General features: G+C 38.8%; 1 protein-coding gene across 1 annotated transcript; it reads left to right on the top strand.

Annotated features, from left to right (window-relative positions):
- Nucleotides 1–7,548: 7,548 nt before the first annotated feature.
- On the top strand, nucleotides 7,549–16,109 carry LOC115759991. The gene is made up of 7 exons (XM_030701144.1): nucleotides 7,549–7,591; nucleotides 9,808–9,852; nucleotides 12,715–13,039; nucleotides 13,589–13,782; nucleotides 13,848–14,103; nucleotides 14,859–15,319; nucleotides 15,409–16,109. Exons 1-7 carry the CDS (start codon nucleotides 7,549–7,551, stop codon nucleotides 15,627–15,629), a joined length of 1,545 nt encoding a protein of 514 aa, XP_030557004.1. The 3' UTR covers nucleotides 15,630–16,109.
- Nucleotides 16,110–16,953: the final 844 nt, after the last annotated feature.

Below are 16,953 nucleotides of genomic sequence, written 5' to 3' on the forward strand. Positions count from 1 at the left end.
CATATTTAATATTGTTTCTATTATTTTTGACTATTTTTTTGTTTGTTTACTTTTATAATATTTTTACGATTTTATTTTAAGCTTGAATTTTAGCCAAACTTGTTCAAACTCTTATTTTAAATTTTGTTTTTATTCAAAACTTCCTAGATTGCAATTTTTTAAATTCGACATTTAAAATATGCGTAAACAATTCCAAATCTTAGTTTAAAAGGCTCGAAAATGATACCAGAAATATTTAGAATTTAAATGAAACAGCGCGAAAGCTAAGAATAATATATTTAATTTCTGTTGTGAAATGTATTTGGAATTTAAGCAAGAACCAACCTATTGTAAGCCTTAGCTAATGCACTGTTTAGTTTTATTTTAGCGAAATTCCTTTGATATGTAAATTTGATTTGCGTTGATTCCACATACACAAATACTCTACGATATAATTATTATACACACACACACACACACACACACACAAAGTATTATTTAAATTTAATTTAAGCTGCTTTTGTTAGAGAAAACAAAGAGAAAGTGAAACCAAAACACAAATTTTTTCCTTCAACTAAAGTATACCAAATACAAATTATAAAAAGATATATCGTTAGGGATATAGCAAAAGTAAACGTTGCCAGCGCTCGACCAATTAATTAATAGTTAATTAAAGTTAGTTCATGTAATTATAGAGCATGTGTTAATCGTTATATATACATATATATAATTATATATATATATGTATATGATGAATGACTACGATAATGATTGCAATGCAAATGATGATAATGATGATGAGCTAAATACAAATACATTATCAATTTGCCACAAATGTGTACTTTTGTTCTCATAACCATTAATGAACAGGATAACGCCCCACCCCTCTCCGCACCGCCCCCTTTCGGTGCACACACTAATGTCATTGGTAATTATCGACGCGAGTCATTTATTAAAGAGTATTAGCGATTTTTATAGTGCCTGCGGTGGCGCGATAATTACTTTAATTGTGCCCGGAACTGTGACAGGAGCACGGCCAAAGGCCACAGGACGCCGTCAGCCTTTTGTTAGGTTCGTGCTATTTGAGCCTTAAGCATAAGCATTTGATTGTTTTTTTTTTGCTTCTCCATATCGTGTTACTGTGTGACTATAACGCCATATGACCATGATTGAGCAAATGGATTGCACAAGTGTATTGCGTATAATTGATTGCGCATACGGAGCATATTTCCCGTTTATGATTGAGCGCCAAGAGTAGTTTATTTACTCAGCTCGTTAGGAATACTCTTCGAATGCTTGCTAAGCTAAATATTGAATTCAAAGGCGAAATTGGCCGCAATTTGGATATGGCTTAATACTTAAAAATATATTGGGCATGTGTCTTAATTTAAAAAAAAAAAAAAACAATCTATTTTCTATTTCAAAGTGAACACCAATCAGTTTTATGTATATTTGCTAATTGTGTACTCACCAGTAAATTCACATGCACATTTATTTGATCATCATCTATCAGTGTAGGCGGGAGACGAACCCATTGCTGAAAGCATAGAAAAGCAGAGATAAGTTGAATAGCTTAAAAACGCCGCTAGCCTGCGAAGCCTTACTTGAATTCGTGAGAATCGCATAGTAGAGCAATATTAACAATATTATGATATGTTCATTTTGAGCTCAGCTCAACACACACACATATATTTTAATGCATACAAACATGCATTTACATGCCTTCACATACATACAGCAAGCATGCATACATACGATTGCAATAATTGTTCCATATAATAAGACATAGATATGTTTGTTATACATTTAAAATTGTTGCCGCCTCCTCCGCCAAAGCCAAAGCTACCGCCTCCTTCAAAATTAACAACCGCGCCCTTCTGCAATGTGCGAGCCGCCGCCTTCTACATAGTTGAGGCTTTTCTTAAGTTATTAAAGCTGAAGAAGGCCCTAGCTAAAACCGTCTTCTCCAATATTAAAGCCGTCACCACTTGAGTTGCTGAAGCTGCCACCTCCTCCAGTTAAAGCCTTCGTATATATACGTACATACTTTAATACATACAAACACACTTATATAGAGAAACACATATACACGCATATACATATACATATGTATGCATATTCACATGCACACATGCATACATATATACATACATATGTACCTATATGCCCAAATACATGCATATATACACACATACACACATACGTGCATACATACATACATAAATACATGCTACATTCATACAAGCATACATACCCATATACATACATGCACAAATACATACATACATATGTGTAAGGACTTGGGTCCAAATTTCCCACACCCACAACTCGGTCAAATATCATCCGATTTTCAAAAGGTTTAGAGTTTTGTTCATGGTTTGGCCTCATTATCAATTCTGCATCTAAATCTGGCAACATAATTTTTGGTCAAAATTCATGTCAAAATGGTAACCTCACATATCCTATACAGACATAGCCAACATTTCCCACACCCATAACTCGGTCAAATATCATCCGATTTTCAAAAGGTTTGGTTTTTTGTTCATGGTTTGGCCTCATTATCAATTCTGCATCAAAATCTGGCAACATAATTTTTTGGTCAAAATTCATGTTAAATTGGTACCCTCAAATATCCTATATAGACATAGTCAAAATTTCCCACACCCATAACTCGGTCAAATATCATCCGATTTTAATGAGGTTTGGCTTTTTATTCATGTTTTGGCCTCTAGATCAATTCTGCATCAAAATCTGGCAACATAATTTGTTGGTCAAAATTCATATCAAAATGGTATCCTCAAATATCCTACATAGACATAGCCAACATTTCCCACACCCATAACTCGGTCATATATCATCCGATTTTAATAAGGTTTGGCTTTTTGTTCATGGTTTGGCCTCCAGATCAATTCTGCATCAAAATCTGGCAACATAATTTTTTGGTCAAAATTCATGTTAAATTGGTACTCTCAAATATCCTATATGGACATAGGTCAAAACTTCCCACCCCACAACTTGGTCAAATCTAATCCGATTTTAATAAGGTTTGGTTTTTTGTTCATGGTTTGGCCTCCAGATCAATTCTGCATCAAAATCTGGCAACATAATTTTTTGGTCAAAATTCATGTTAAATTGGTACTATCAAATATCCTATATGGACATAGGTCAAAACTTCCCACCCCACAACTTGGTCAAATCTAATCCGATTTTAATAAGGTTTGGTTTTTTGTTCATGGTTTGGCCTCCAGATCAATTCTGCATCAAAATCTGGCAACATAATTTTTGGTCAAAATTCATGTCAAAATGGTAACCTCACATATCCTATATAGACATAGCCAACATTTCCCACACCCATAACTCGGTCATATATCATCCGATTTTAATAAGGTTTGGCTTTTTGTTCATGTTTTGGCCTCTAGATCAATTCTGCATCAAAATCTGGCAACATAATTTTTTGGTCAAAATTCATGTCAAAATGGTATCCTCAAATATCCTACATAGACATAGCCAACATTTCCCACACCCATAACTCGGTCAAATATCATCCGATTTTCAAAAGGTTTGGTTTTTTGTTCATGATTTGGCCTCATTATCAATTCTGCATCAAAATCTGGCAACATAATTTTTTGGTCAAAATTCATGTTAAATTGGTACTATCAAATATCCTATATAGACATAGTCAAAATTTCCCACACCCATAACTCGGTCAAATATCATCCGATTTTCAAAAGGTTTGGTTTTTTGTTCATGGTTTGGCCTCATTATCAATTCTGCATCAAAATCTGGCAACATAATTTTTTGGACAAAATTCATGTTAAATTGGTACCCTCAAATATCCTATATAGACATAGTCAAAATTTCCCACACCCATAACTCGGTCAAATATCATCCGATTTTAATGAGGTTTGGCTTTTTGTTCATGTTTTGGCCTCTAGATCAATTCTGCATCAAAATCTGGCAACATATTTTTTTGGTCAAAATTCATGTCAAAATGGTATCCTCAAATATCCTACATAGACATAGCCAACATTTCCCACACCCATAACTCGGTCATATATCATCCGATTTTAATAAGGTTTGGCTTTTTGTTCATGGTTTGGCCTCATTATCAATTCTGCATCAAAATCTGGCAACATAATTTTTTGGACAAAATTCATGTTAAATTGGTACCCTCAAATATCCTATATAGACATAGTCAAAATTTCCCACACCCATAACTCGGTCAAATATCATCCGATTTTAATGAGGTTTGGCTTTTTGTTCATGTTTTGGCCTCTAGATCAATTCTGCATCAAAATCTGGCAACATATTTTTTTGGTCAAAATTCATGTCAAAATGGTATCCTCAAATATCCTACATAGACATAGCCAACATTTCCCACACCCATAACTCGGTCATATATCATCCGATTTTAATAAGGTTTGGCTTTTTGTTCATGGTTTGGCCTCATTATCAATTCTGCATCAAAATCTGGCAACATAATTTTTTGGTCAAAATTCATGTTAAATTGGTACTCTCAAATATCCTATATGGACATAGGTCAAAACTTCCCACCCCATAACTTGGTCAAATCTAATCCGATTTTAATAAGGTTTGGTTTCTTGTTCATGGTTTGGCCTCCAGATCAATTCTGCATCAAAATCTGGCAACATAATTTTTTGGTCAAAATTCATGTCAAACTGGTATCCTCAAATATCCTATATAGACATAGCCAACATTTCCCACACCCATAACTCGGTCAAATATCATCCGATTTTCAAAAGGTTTGGTTTTTTGTTCATGGTTTGGCCTCCAGATCAATTCTGCATCCAAGTCTGGCAACATAATTTTTTGGTCAAAATTCATATCAAACTGGTATCCTCAAATATCCTATATAGACATAGCCAACATTTCCCACACCCATAACTCGGTCAAATATCATCCGATTTTAATAAGGTTTGGCTTTTTGTTCATGTTTTGGCCTCTAGATCAATTCTGCATCAAAATCTGGCAACATAATTTTTTGGTCAAAATTCATGTTAAATTGGTACTATCAAATATCCTATATGGACATAGGTCAAAACTTCCCACCCCATAACTTGGTCAAATCTAATCCGATTTTAATAAGGTTTGGTTTTTTGTTCATGGTTTGGCCTCCAGATCAATTCTGCATCAAAATCTGGCAACATAATTTTTTGGTCAAAATTCATGTCAAACTGGTATCCTCAAATATCCTATATAGACATAGCCAACATTTCCCACACCCATAACTCGGTCAAATATCATCCGATTTGAATAAGGTTTGGCTTTTTGTTCATGGTTTGGCCTCATTATCAATTCTGCATCAAAATCTGGCAACATAATTTTTTAGTCAAAATTCATGTTAAATTGGTACTCTCAAATATCCTATATGGACATAGGTCAAAACTTCCCACCCCATAACTCGGTCAAATATCATCCGATTTTAATAAGGTTTGGCTTTTTGTTCATGGTTTGGCCAGATCAATTCTGCATCAAAATCTGGCAACATAATTTTTGGTCAAAATTCATGTTAAATTGGTACCCTCAAATATCCTATATAGACATAGTCAAAATTTCCCACACCCATAACTGGGTCAAATATCATCCGATTTTCAAAAGGTTTGGTTTTTTGTTCATGGTTTGGCTTCATTATCAATTCTGCATCAAAATCTGGCAACATAATTTTTTGGTCAAAATTCATGTTAAATTGGTACCCTCAAATATCCTATATGGACATAGGTCAAAACTTCCCACCCCATAACTTGGTCAAATCTCATAAGTTTTTCATAAGGTTTGGCTTTTTGTTCATGGTTTGGCCCCATTATCAATTCTGCATCAAAATCTGGCAACATAATTTTTTGGTCAAAATTCATGTTAAATTGGGACTCTCAAATATCCTATATGGACATAGGTCATAACTTCCCACCCCATAACTCGGTCAAATATCATCCGATTTTAATAAGGTTTGGCTTTTTGTTCATGGTTTGGCCTCTAGATCAATTCTGCATCAAAATCTGGCAACATAATTTTTTGGTCAAAATTCATGTTAAATTGGTACTATCAAATATCCTATATGGACATAGGTCATAACTTCCCACCCCATAACTCGGTCAAATATCATCCGATTTTAATAAGGTTTGGCTTTTTGTTCATGGTTTGGCCTCATTATCAATTCTGCATCAAAATCTGGCAACATAATATTTTGGTCAAAATTCATGTTAAATTGGTACTCTCAAATATCCTATATAGACTTAGGTCAAAATTTCCCACCCCCATAACTAGGTCAAAACTCAAGCAATTTTCATAAGATTTGTCTCTTTGTTCTTGGTTTGATGTCTAGATCAATTTGGCATCTCAATCTGGCAATATTATTTTTGGTAAAAATTCGAGTAAAAATGGTACACTCAAATATCCTATATGAGTTTCCCGTCTTAGCGTGCATCTCCATCACATATGGTGATAACTGTGCAAATAATTAGTTTCTTAGCTTTTACGGTTTGGTTTGTCAGTCAGTCAATCTATCAATCAGTCAGAGATAAGTATAAAACACGTATTGCAACTTAGAGTTTCCATAACAAAAAAGTGTATTTTTATATTCGGCGCACGCGAAATACGCATTGTTTTGTTTGCATTGTGCTTTGGGCACCAGCTAAAAAATCAAAAATAAAAATAAATCTGATAAGCGCAAATTACAAAGTAAACTCAACAACATGCAGGCACACACAACCCCTAGTGCACACACACACAAACAAATTGCCGTACTTCAGCGGTTTGTGTGTGTGTGTGTGTGTTTCATTAACGAGGTCATTGGTAAGTAAACTTGTTTGATGTGCTCGAGACATGTAATCCTGGCTGGCAACCCGAAAGTCAAACAATCGACAATCGTTGCCGCTCAGCCTGTAGGCGGGCCAAAATGAGTGGGCGGGGCTGCAAGTAGGTTTGGGCGACATTGCGTATACGCCGTGGAAGCCATGTCAATTTCAAACAGCTGGCCTAAGCTGCCTGCTAATGACATGCGACTGCTATGCAAAGCAGGATACTTGGCGACGGCCACTCAATTATACGCCACACATGCGCGCCACACACACACACACATGCAAAACTAACTGATATACACACACACGTACAGCACACGCAACTGCTTGGCCGCAAAAATTCGTTGCCTACTTTCAGGCACATTGTAAAAACACGCTTTGGTTCCGCTCTTTTTCAACCTTTCAGCGCCGCACATTGTCTTGATGGCGCTGAGGTCGGTTTGCTTGTGGGCGTGGCAAGTGATTTGGCAAACACATTTCAATTTGCGCATTGTTTGCCTTCCAGCTCGGCCCGGGTCCTTTGTGTGTGTGTGTGTGTCGGCACGACGGCAATCCTTAAAACCTCATGGGAAACTTGCCAAAGAGTTTTGCGGCGCCAACAGGTGTTCCAATTGCGAGTCCCTGCCTCGCAGCGTGTTTATTTTTAGTTGAAAGGCTCATTAAATTTTTAATTAAGGAAATTAGGGGTAAATGCTTGTGTCTACTGCTCGTTTTGAGCATTTCACTGCCAAGGGATTTGTCACAAGCAGTTGAAATGTTTCCGAACTCGGACAGCGCCCAGCCTGACCTGCACAGCGGTCAGTGTCCTTTAATGTAGCTCTAAGGATTTGCTAACGTCATAGCACACGGCACAGGTGGGCCATTACATAACGCACGACTGGCCCTGGCCTTGGCATACCAAAACAATTAAAACAAATATAAAAGAATTGGTCTTATATCATATACATATATACAAAGGTGAGTGTCTGTTTTAGGGGGCTGTCTAATTATCATATAAATAGTTGGCATAATTTATTATTAAGCAGGAAATTACATTGCGTGTTTGTAAATTAACAAGTTCTAAGTGGGGCAAAATAGGCCAAAACAATATGGAAATTATTTGATATAAATAAAAAGGTGCTGGGAAATCAAACACAGCTGAGTAAAAGTCAAGATTGAGATATGAAATAAAGGTCAACCTGATAATTGAGCTAAAATGGTTGTTTTATAGGGCAAATTTGAGTAGAGTATACGAAAGGTGTATGCCCTTTGATGAAAATTTATATATATTCTATTTATATTATATGTGTTTTATTACAGATACACATATATTTAGTCAATATTATTTATTCTATATTGGAATTTGTTTTAAGCAAGAAAATCTGTTGCTCGTTTTTTTGCGGCTTACAGGGTATCAATCAGTCAAACATACTTAAATTCCATTATTTTCTCATGCTTATCTCAACAAACATTTGCTTTAATGATGCAGCCATATAATATGCATTTTCCTTAATTCCAATATTTTTGATTGCCCATAAAACCCGCGTAATTAGTTTTAAATAAATGTCAAATTTTATTATATAACTAACGCCAATTTTGCAGTTATTATTAACAATATTATAACACATTGAAAGGCAACAAAAGCTCTGCGTCAAATTGTCAAAGTGAAATTGTTTATACGACATTTTCAATTGATTTCATTTTGGGGGAGTTTTTTCTTTTTTATATATATAAAGCGGCAAATATCTATATAAAATGCTCATGAATAATGCTAAAAGGCAACAGCGGCAGCCAAATTTGGTCGCCATAGAAAACTAATAACAATAATATTGCTGATTAAGCATTAATCAAAGCAGCGCTGGGAAAAGAAACAATAGGCTCGCGCCAAAAAAGAAAAAATAAAAAAGGGAAAGCTACGCTTGGCTTTTCAGCAGCAACAACAACAACAACAACAAAATCAGCCGCAAAACTTTTATCAATACCTGTTCGAAAAGGTTACTTGGCTGTGCCTTAATTATATAGAAAGGTTTTTTTTCATCTCTAATATGGATTTTTAATTTAGCGCTTGTAAAATACAAAAAAAAAAACACGTCGAGTTTTCCATACGATAAGCGGCTGCTGATAAGAGCCGTTCCTGCTTAACATTTCTGGTGTTGGCTCTGCAACAACAACAGCAGCAGCAGCAGCAGCGACGGCGACTGCGGCGCCGGCAGCGACAACAGCCTAAAACCGAAAGCATATGTCGTGCATTTGACAAGACAGATAGAGAGAGAGAGAGAGAGAGAAGGAGCTTTCTGAAAGCTCGCTCATTTGACGCGCGCGGCCTTGGCATTGCGCTGCCGCGCTCGCTCTGCCGCTGCTGCTGCTGCTGCTGCTGCTCGCAACAGCTGTTGCGACCGCGCTTTGTTCAAAGTTCGACTGCAGCTGAGTTGTGAGTCAGTTGTGCGACGCCAATGAAGGCGTGCGGTTGTCGCTGTTAACGTATCGCTTGTTTGCAGTTGCCGTTATTTTTGAAAACAAAAAAAAACGCGACAGACTGTATTATTAACAATAAATTTTATATTGTGTAACTTGTTGCGTGTTCTTAGTGTTATTTTTTGTTTGGCTTTGCAAGCCATAAAAACTAGTGACTGCGCCCAATCAAACTCAAAATACTACAAGTCGCAAGAATAATAGTAATAATAATAAAAGGCGCAATTGGTGCCGCCCAATTGACACACTTTGGATGCTACAAACATAAAATTTCATAAAATAAATCAAGCGAAAATAATGTCAAACAAATCAATGGCAGGCAGCAGCTGCTGCATGTTGCTGCTGCCGTTGATGCTGCTGCTGCTGATGCTGCTTTTGCTGCCGGCAATGTCAAATGCGGCAACACGACGCGCCCGAATATCAGGCAACAACAACAACAACAACAGCAGCAGCATCAGCAGCAACAATAGCCACAATGAGCTGCTGACAGAGTCCCAACAGACAGCAGCAGCAGCAGCCGCAGGAAAATTGAAAACATCTACAGGCAGCGACGACAGCAGCAACAGCAGCAGCAGCAAAAGCTACAACAATGCCGACAGCAAATATGGTAAGTCCTATAAAAAAAAATAAGGTAGACACCGAAGCTGCCCCACACGCCCGCTCGCTGGGCTCAAAGACTTGTCGCTGGCATTCTGTTCTGCAGCCGAGCTGCTGCCTAATTGCATTTGGTCACGATTTGTGATCTTGCAACGTGTGCATTGCTTGTGTGCCCCGTTTCACTGCAGCAGCAGCAGCTTGTTTGCAACATAACAACAGCAACAATAAGGCAAGGGCTGCCCTTGGCAGCGAAATTGTTTCACGCTTTAGCAGGAGGGCAAAGCGAGTAAGAGAGAAGAAAACAAAAGACTTAGGCAACGAACTTGCGGCTAGCGCTAATTTTAGCCATTTTATGCCAATCAAATGGAAATGTGCTTACGTTTCCTGTCCAAGCGGGCAAAGCGGGCAAAACGGGCCACGGCCCCGGCACCGCCCCAGAACCGCAACGGCGGAAATTGCGGCAACATTTTCTAATGATAAGCTGGCCGCTGGCCCGAGAGCAAAAGTGTCATTAGATGCGGCCAAAATGTCAGTGTGGTTCGACCACGCGGTGACTGTCAAATTGGACAAAGACCAGGCAGCGCATTGCATAACCTGATCACACGTTTCACGCAAAAGTGCAACGTCATGTGGCAGCCACAGCCGTCAGCCGAGTGAAGAAATATGCTCAAATCGAGCGATTTATTTGCTGCCAAATGGCCAGTTTCTAATCAGCGGCCAGGCAGTTGATGATGGAGCTGTCGTCTGTGCTGCCTGTTTGCCGGGTTCTATTAAGTATTTGACAGTTCAGCTCAGAATGGTGCCAACTGTTCGACTAAATTTTCACTTTTCCATGGCGCTGCAGATTTTTTTTTGTATTTTTTTCTCTTTGTGTGAAATTCGCCTAAATGGCGAATGCAGCAGCACGGAGGCGGCCTGGCGAATTCAAAATTGGTGTCAATGATTTCAACATGGGAAAATGTACAAGCAGCACACAAACACACACACACACACACAAACTACACGCAAGCAAACAAACAACATGCAACGGCAAACAGCCAAACAACATTTCAGCTGCTTAGCCTGGAAAATTGCATTTCTAATTGCGCATTATGCAAGGTTCTGCCAAATTGGAAATCGGGGAAAACGCACTTTAGATGTTAGATATGCCACAAATGTGTCATTGCAATTGAGGGGGGGTAGAAATTTCCAGGGGGTGGCGGGTTAATTAATGGAGCAATGCGATGAGCTGCCTGGTTTGCTGTGAGGGAATACTTCAGTTAATCATGATTTAATCAAAGTAACTAACCGAAGGTGGACACAAATTTTTAAGATTTATTCAAAGTTGGCAACAACAACATAATCTCTATAAATAAAACCTTTATTTATGAATGGCTCAAGCTCGGCTTTAAATATGAATGTAAATTATTTCACAATTTGGTAGAAAAGTAAAAACGAAATTGAAGAAATAGCTTGACCAGGGCTTAGCTGATTAATACATGCTAGCAAACATACATAGTTAAAGGATTTAAATAAATTGTTTATTAATTATTATTTGTTTAATTGTTTCATTTGCATATTTGAGCTCTATTCCTTTTCTTTATGTGGATTAATTTAACGTATGTATGTTTAATTTTCAATTAATATCACGAAATTGAATAAATCAAATATCTACGTGTTTTTAATAAAAGTTAAGAAATATGGAAGATATATAATATAAAAAAATATATTTGTGCACATTTTTGCTCAAGGACTCAAGCTACTAAAGTTAGTTTCCAATTTTCTTTTTCTTTTCTTTTTCTTTTCTTTTTATGATTTAGTTTTCAATTCATTTTTAATTTTTTTTTTTTTATAAAGAAATATGGGAAACTAATTGTATTTCTAAACCTTTTAGCTTAAAGTCAGCAAATTCTAGTAAAATAAAATTCAGTTCTAAATATATCTTTATTGAGTATCGCGCTGGGATAAGCACGGAGTATGGATGCGAGCCATCGTGAAGCGCAAATAAAATTAGATGCTTTATTTATTTCTTGCCCCCGAATGGCTTATTTAATGTTTAAATACTCTGAACCCATTTAAAAGGGATAGATAGATTTTGTATAAATTTATGTAACAGGCAGAGGAAAGCATCTCCGAGTTCATAAAGAATATATATTCTTGATCAGCTTTAGTAGCCGAGTCGATCTAGCCATATCTGTCTGTTCCTAAGTATCGGAACCTATAAAAGCTAGAGACTTGTTTCTTAACAAGTTTTATATTTTAATTCCCAAAATGTAAACACTTCCTATTGATAGTGCAAGCAGTGTACGTAAGATAACATTTCCGCTGCATTTTAATCGCACTCTATTTGTCTTTAAATTAGTTACACTCAAGTAATTTGTTGTGATTCATTTGCTGCAGTTGCTTCTGCATCTGCTACTTCTAGTCGTTTAAGCCACTGAATGCGATTTGGTAGAGCTCAGAGTTGAGCTCGCAATTGCAATCAGTTAGCTGGACATGCTAATTCCCGGCACACTCGCTGGCAAATCCTCCATCACCTGCGGTGCCACAAAACACGCTCGCCCGAGATCTTATTGCCCAGGTACACCACTTAGTGGTACAGAACAACAACAGGGGTAAAAAAAAAAAGCAAAACCAAAAGCAAGTTGCAGTTGTAGACGATTTTTTAGTGAAACAAGTTCTTAGGCGTGCACCCGGCCCCCGCCCCACCCAGCAGCTGAAAGCCTTTTGCTCTTAACTGATTTGCATGCAAGAAGCAACTTTGAGCTGGGCCTGCGATGAACTGCAGCAAATGCAGTCGGTAGTCGGCAGTTGACTAACCCCATTTTTATATAAGTACCATGTTTGTATGTATGTATGTAAACCCCATTCTGAAACCTATTTGGGCCTGCAGAGATACGCGGCGTTGCTGGTGAACCAAATTACAAATCGGTGAATCTGACCTGGGAAGTTGAGATCGTGACGTCGGCCCATGACACAGATACGAATGCCAATACCAATACGAATACGAATACAATTACCGATGCGAATGCCATTGTGAATGGGAATGGGCATGGGCATGGCGTGACAAATATGACCATTGCCAGCACTATGGAGCCACCCAAAGCCTTTCAGATCTTCTACTGTGAAATGCAGAACTATGGACCGCAGCGATGCCGCGTCAAGCTGGTGAATGCCACCGCCGCCGAGCTGCCCACACCTGGGCAGGAGTATGTCGAGTAAGTGCACACTCATATAACTTATTCACTTTTGTTTGCTTTGCAAATACACTGTTCACAAAGTGCAAGAGAGCATATGGGTTTTCTGTCAGCTAAACATTAAACCTCTTTTATAAACTTATTTATCTTTAAAGTATTAAAAAACAAATCGATAGATTATGCTTTTCATGAAGATCAGAGCAGAAGCCCAGAAACACAAAAATCTACTAATTACATTAGTCTACATTAGTTTACTAACAGTTTGAAAGCCATTGCAACAGTCTAAGAGGTAGCGCAACAAATGCTAGCTAAATATTTCCCTATAGAAGTCTATATAGACTAGCTTCTCTTAAGATTCATCCAAGAATAATGCAGCCAATCCCAGGGCCACAAAAATCTACTATTTATAATTTTTTAGCCACAGTTTGAGAGTCATTGCAACAGTTTTAGTTTTAATAGCCCAACAAGCACGCTGTTTGCTTTGTGTTCATCTCTTGTTGCGCTGTGAACAGAGTATTGCGCAGTCGGCTATAGCCGACTTGCACTCACTTGGCTAACTCTCTCCCGCAGCACTCAAGTGCAGCACTTCGCCGCCGCCGTGGACAATCTGAGAATGGCCACCCGGTACAGCTTCCACATACGTCCAGTGCAGCCGCGTCGCCTACGCAGCAGCAGCGCACGCTCCGAGTTTCATGACGAGAATGAGATCGAGGGAGCGTCAGCTCATCTGCCCGGTCAGAGCATCATTATACCCACGAAGGGCTGTAAGTTGTTTGATGAGCTCTAGTGAAAAGTACTTGAGTCTCATCGCATTGTCTGCGCTTTTCAGTCTCCGCCCATGCGACGCAGTGTCTGGCGCATGCCTCCGAGATTGAGGTAGAGACGGGTCCCTATTTTGGCGGTCGCATCGTTGTCGACGGTGGCAATTGTGGCATCAAGGGCAATGCCAATGATCCAGCTGATAAATATACCATGCGCATCGATCATAAGCAATGCGGCAGCATGGTCAAGCCCGAGACGAACACCGTGGAGACCTTCATCACAGTCCAAGAGAATTTGGGCATCTTTACGCACAGCACCAGGCGGTAAGCATAGAGCAATTAAATAAATGTAGTAGTAGGTTCTTTTTTTAAATTTCACTTTCACTTTTTCACTCTGTTTCCACTTGGGAAACAAATTTAAATTTACTTGTACGCGGTGGATTTTACGAAACGCGTGAAACCCGTCGCGAATCAATTTTCACAAGGACCTTAAAGAAAAGGCCGATCGAACAAAAGAAAGGGTATCAAATTAATTCAACAATTTTCCACCCGTTTTTCACCTTTATGCGTGAAATTTTTTGAAGCCCCCATTTCATTTCCATTTTGAACTACAGTAAGAATTAGTTTAGGTTTCCTCTAACATCAATCAGTCAGCTTGTCAGTCCGTCAAAGAGTCCGGCTTTGAATAATAAACTGAAAACCGATCGAAGTACATTTTCACCCTTAAAGGTGAAATTGCTAAAAGCCTCGTCAAGGCAAACACTTCCATCTCAAACATCTGCAAAAAATTCCTTAAACATCTCTCCATGTGGACTGTGCATGGAACATCAATCAGTCAGTCCGTCAGACAGTCAAGCAGTCAGGCTTTGAAAAATAAACTGAAAGCCAATCGAAGTAAATTTTCACCCTTTTGAGTGGAATTCTTAAAAACCTTGTGAAGGTTTAAGCTTTCATCTCCAAATAGAATTCAGAGAATTCCTTATACATATCTCCGTTTAGACAGTGTGTAGATCTTCAATCACTCAGTCTATCAATCAGTTTATATTTTTAATATACATTTTCCCTCTTTTTCCGCACAGCTTTGTTGTCGTCTGCAGCTATCAGTCGGGCATGCAAACTGTGCGCGCCAGCTTTACGGTGCCCGGCAAGAATGCAGGCGTGGCAGCCGCCATCGAGCCCAACGATCCCTTCCAGCCGGATGAGGAGCGTTTGGGTCGGGAACTACGGCACATGCGCTTTGTGAACAAAAGCGAACTGGTGCTCAAGGAAACGGAAGAGGAATCCGTGGAGCAGCCGGCCTTGGTAATGGAAACACAGCCGCCCGAGCCCCAGCAGCAGCAGGGACGCCAGCAGGGACGCGCTCTCAGCCTGGCCAGTCTGAATGAGCTGAACGGCCTGGCGCAGTCGACGTTGGCGGCGCCGGCGCCGGCGCCAGAGCAGGCGCAGCTGAGCAGCAAGTATGCCAAGCTGGTGGTGGAACAGGGGCCGGGCGCCTGGATGTCCGATCGGGCCCAGGCGGATGCAAATGATGATGATGAGTGTAAGTAGATGCATAAATGGCCAACGCTAGCAATCGTGTTGAATGCAATTATTCTGCTCTTCTCCCAACTGCCCCCTTGGCACCTGCAGTCTATGCCGCCTCGCTGCGTTATATAAGCGCCAATCTGGGCAGCGTGCTGGTAACTGTTTCCATATCTGTGATAATCATCAGCATTTGCCTCGTTCTGCTGCAACGTCAGCGATTGCCCGGGTCGCAATCGCATTTGGCCTCCCTCAGCTGCCCCGCCGCCCATCTGCCGCACAAGACGTTGCCCCGCGCACTGCAGCAACAGTATCAGTGCACCTTGTAGAAGCCACCTTAACCCTGCTCCAACTAGCCGCCCCACTCCGACTTCTCCCCCCTTAGCTATGCCCACTTGTCTTGCTGAAGCAGCACCAGGTTGCCGCCGGCAACTGTCTAACCCATTTAGCTGAAGACGACTGCGCATAGCCTGGGCCAGTGCCTCCTCCCGCTCCTCCTACATCTCCTTCTCAGCAAGCTCTTCGACTTGGCAGCTGGCAACGGGTAAGCTGAACAAACGGTACTTACGGGATCAGCAGTGGAACATGGCGGATGCAGCATCCCACACGAAGCAACAGCTACTCTTGTACTGCGTTTGGTGAACCGTAATTTATGGAAATTAACTAAAACGTAATCTTAGCTCTACTCTAGACTATTCCTAAACTGTGCAAATCTATATGATTACTAGGAATACCTACTTTGATATACAGCGGATTAGTGCTTAGTATTTTAGCCTTAAACTAAGCTAAGTTTTTGTATAAACTATTTATTTATGATGTCAAATATACGTACATATATATATATTTTTATAACTACACATAACTACATGCTTGATTATTTATTGATGGAAATACGTACGTAATCAGAATGATATTTTTTATGGAATTTGGTTTAGTTTCGACAAAGCTTAAAGTCTAGATAGGGTATTTACTAGGGACTTGGCAGGAGAGAGTATTTTTACTAAGTCTTTCAAAGCTTTACATATCAAATTTGTTTTAATTTATGCATGATTTTTCACATCAAAGATTACAACCTTGAAAAAGGATAGACAAAGCATTTTATGTGAGATTTTTTACACAAGCCTGATAAAAAGTAAATTTTAGTGAATAGCAAAAAAATTACCATACTATGAAAAACATTTTTAAAAACAAAAACTCTTTCGTAGATTTTTATGCTAAACTTGATATCCATATTTGAATAAAAAAAAAATAAAGAATCTAAATTCCCACAATTAGTAAGAAATGTACAAGGCATAAGTACAATATTTTCTTGCAAAAATGTCCAAAAAATGTTATAAAAAAAAATTCGTAAAATATTAATGTACAATTCTAGAGGTTAAACCATGACCAAAATGTTGTCAGTCATAAAAATCGTTTCAGTTTTAACAAAGTTATGGGAGCTTAAAATCAGGTCAATATTATTCAACAATTAAATAAATTAAATTTGCAATGAAATCAAAGTCCAAGTCCAAGTCCCTAATGATAATCCCTTAAAAAAATCGCTTATGATATTTTTTTTTCAAGCACTTTTTGCATATATCTGTGTATATTTGCCAGCCCAGCTCCTTCTAAACATATAATTTAAATTCCAATGGATTGTTCGGGGTGGTCATC

Source organism: Drosophila novamexicana, unplaced genomic scaffold (assembly GCF_003285875.2).
Source record: "Drosophila novamexicana strain 15010-1031.04,08,12 unplaced genomic scaffold, DnovRS2.1 tig00000387-arrow-pilon, whole genome shotgun sequence".
Lineage (NCBI taxonomy): Eukaryota > Metazoa > Arthropoda > Insecta > Diptera > Drosophilidae > Drosophila > Drosophila novamexicana.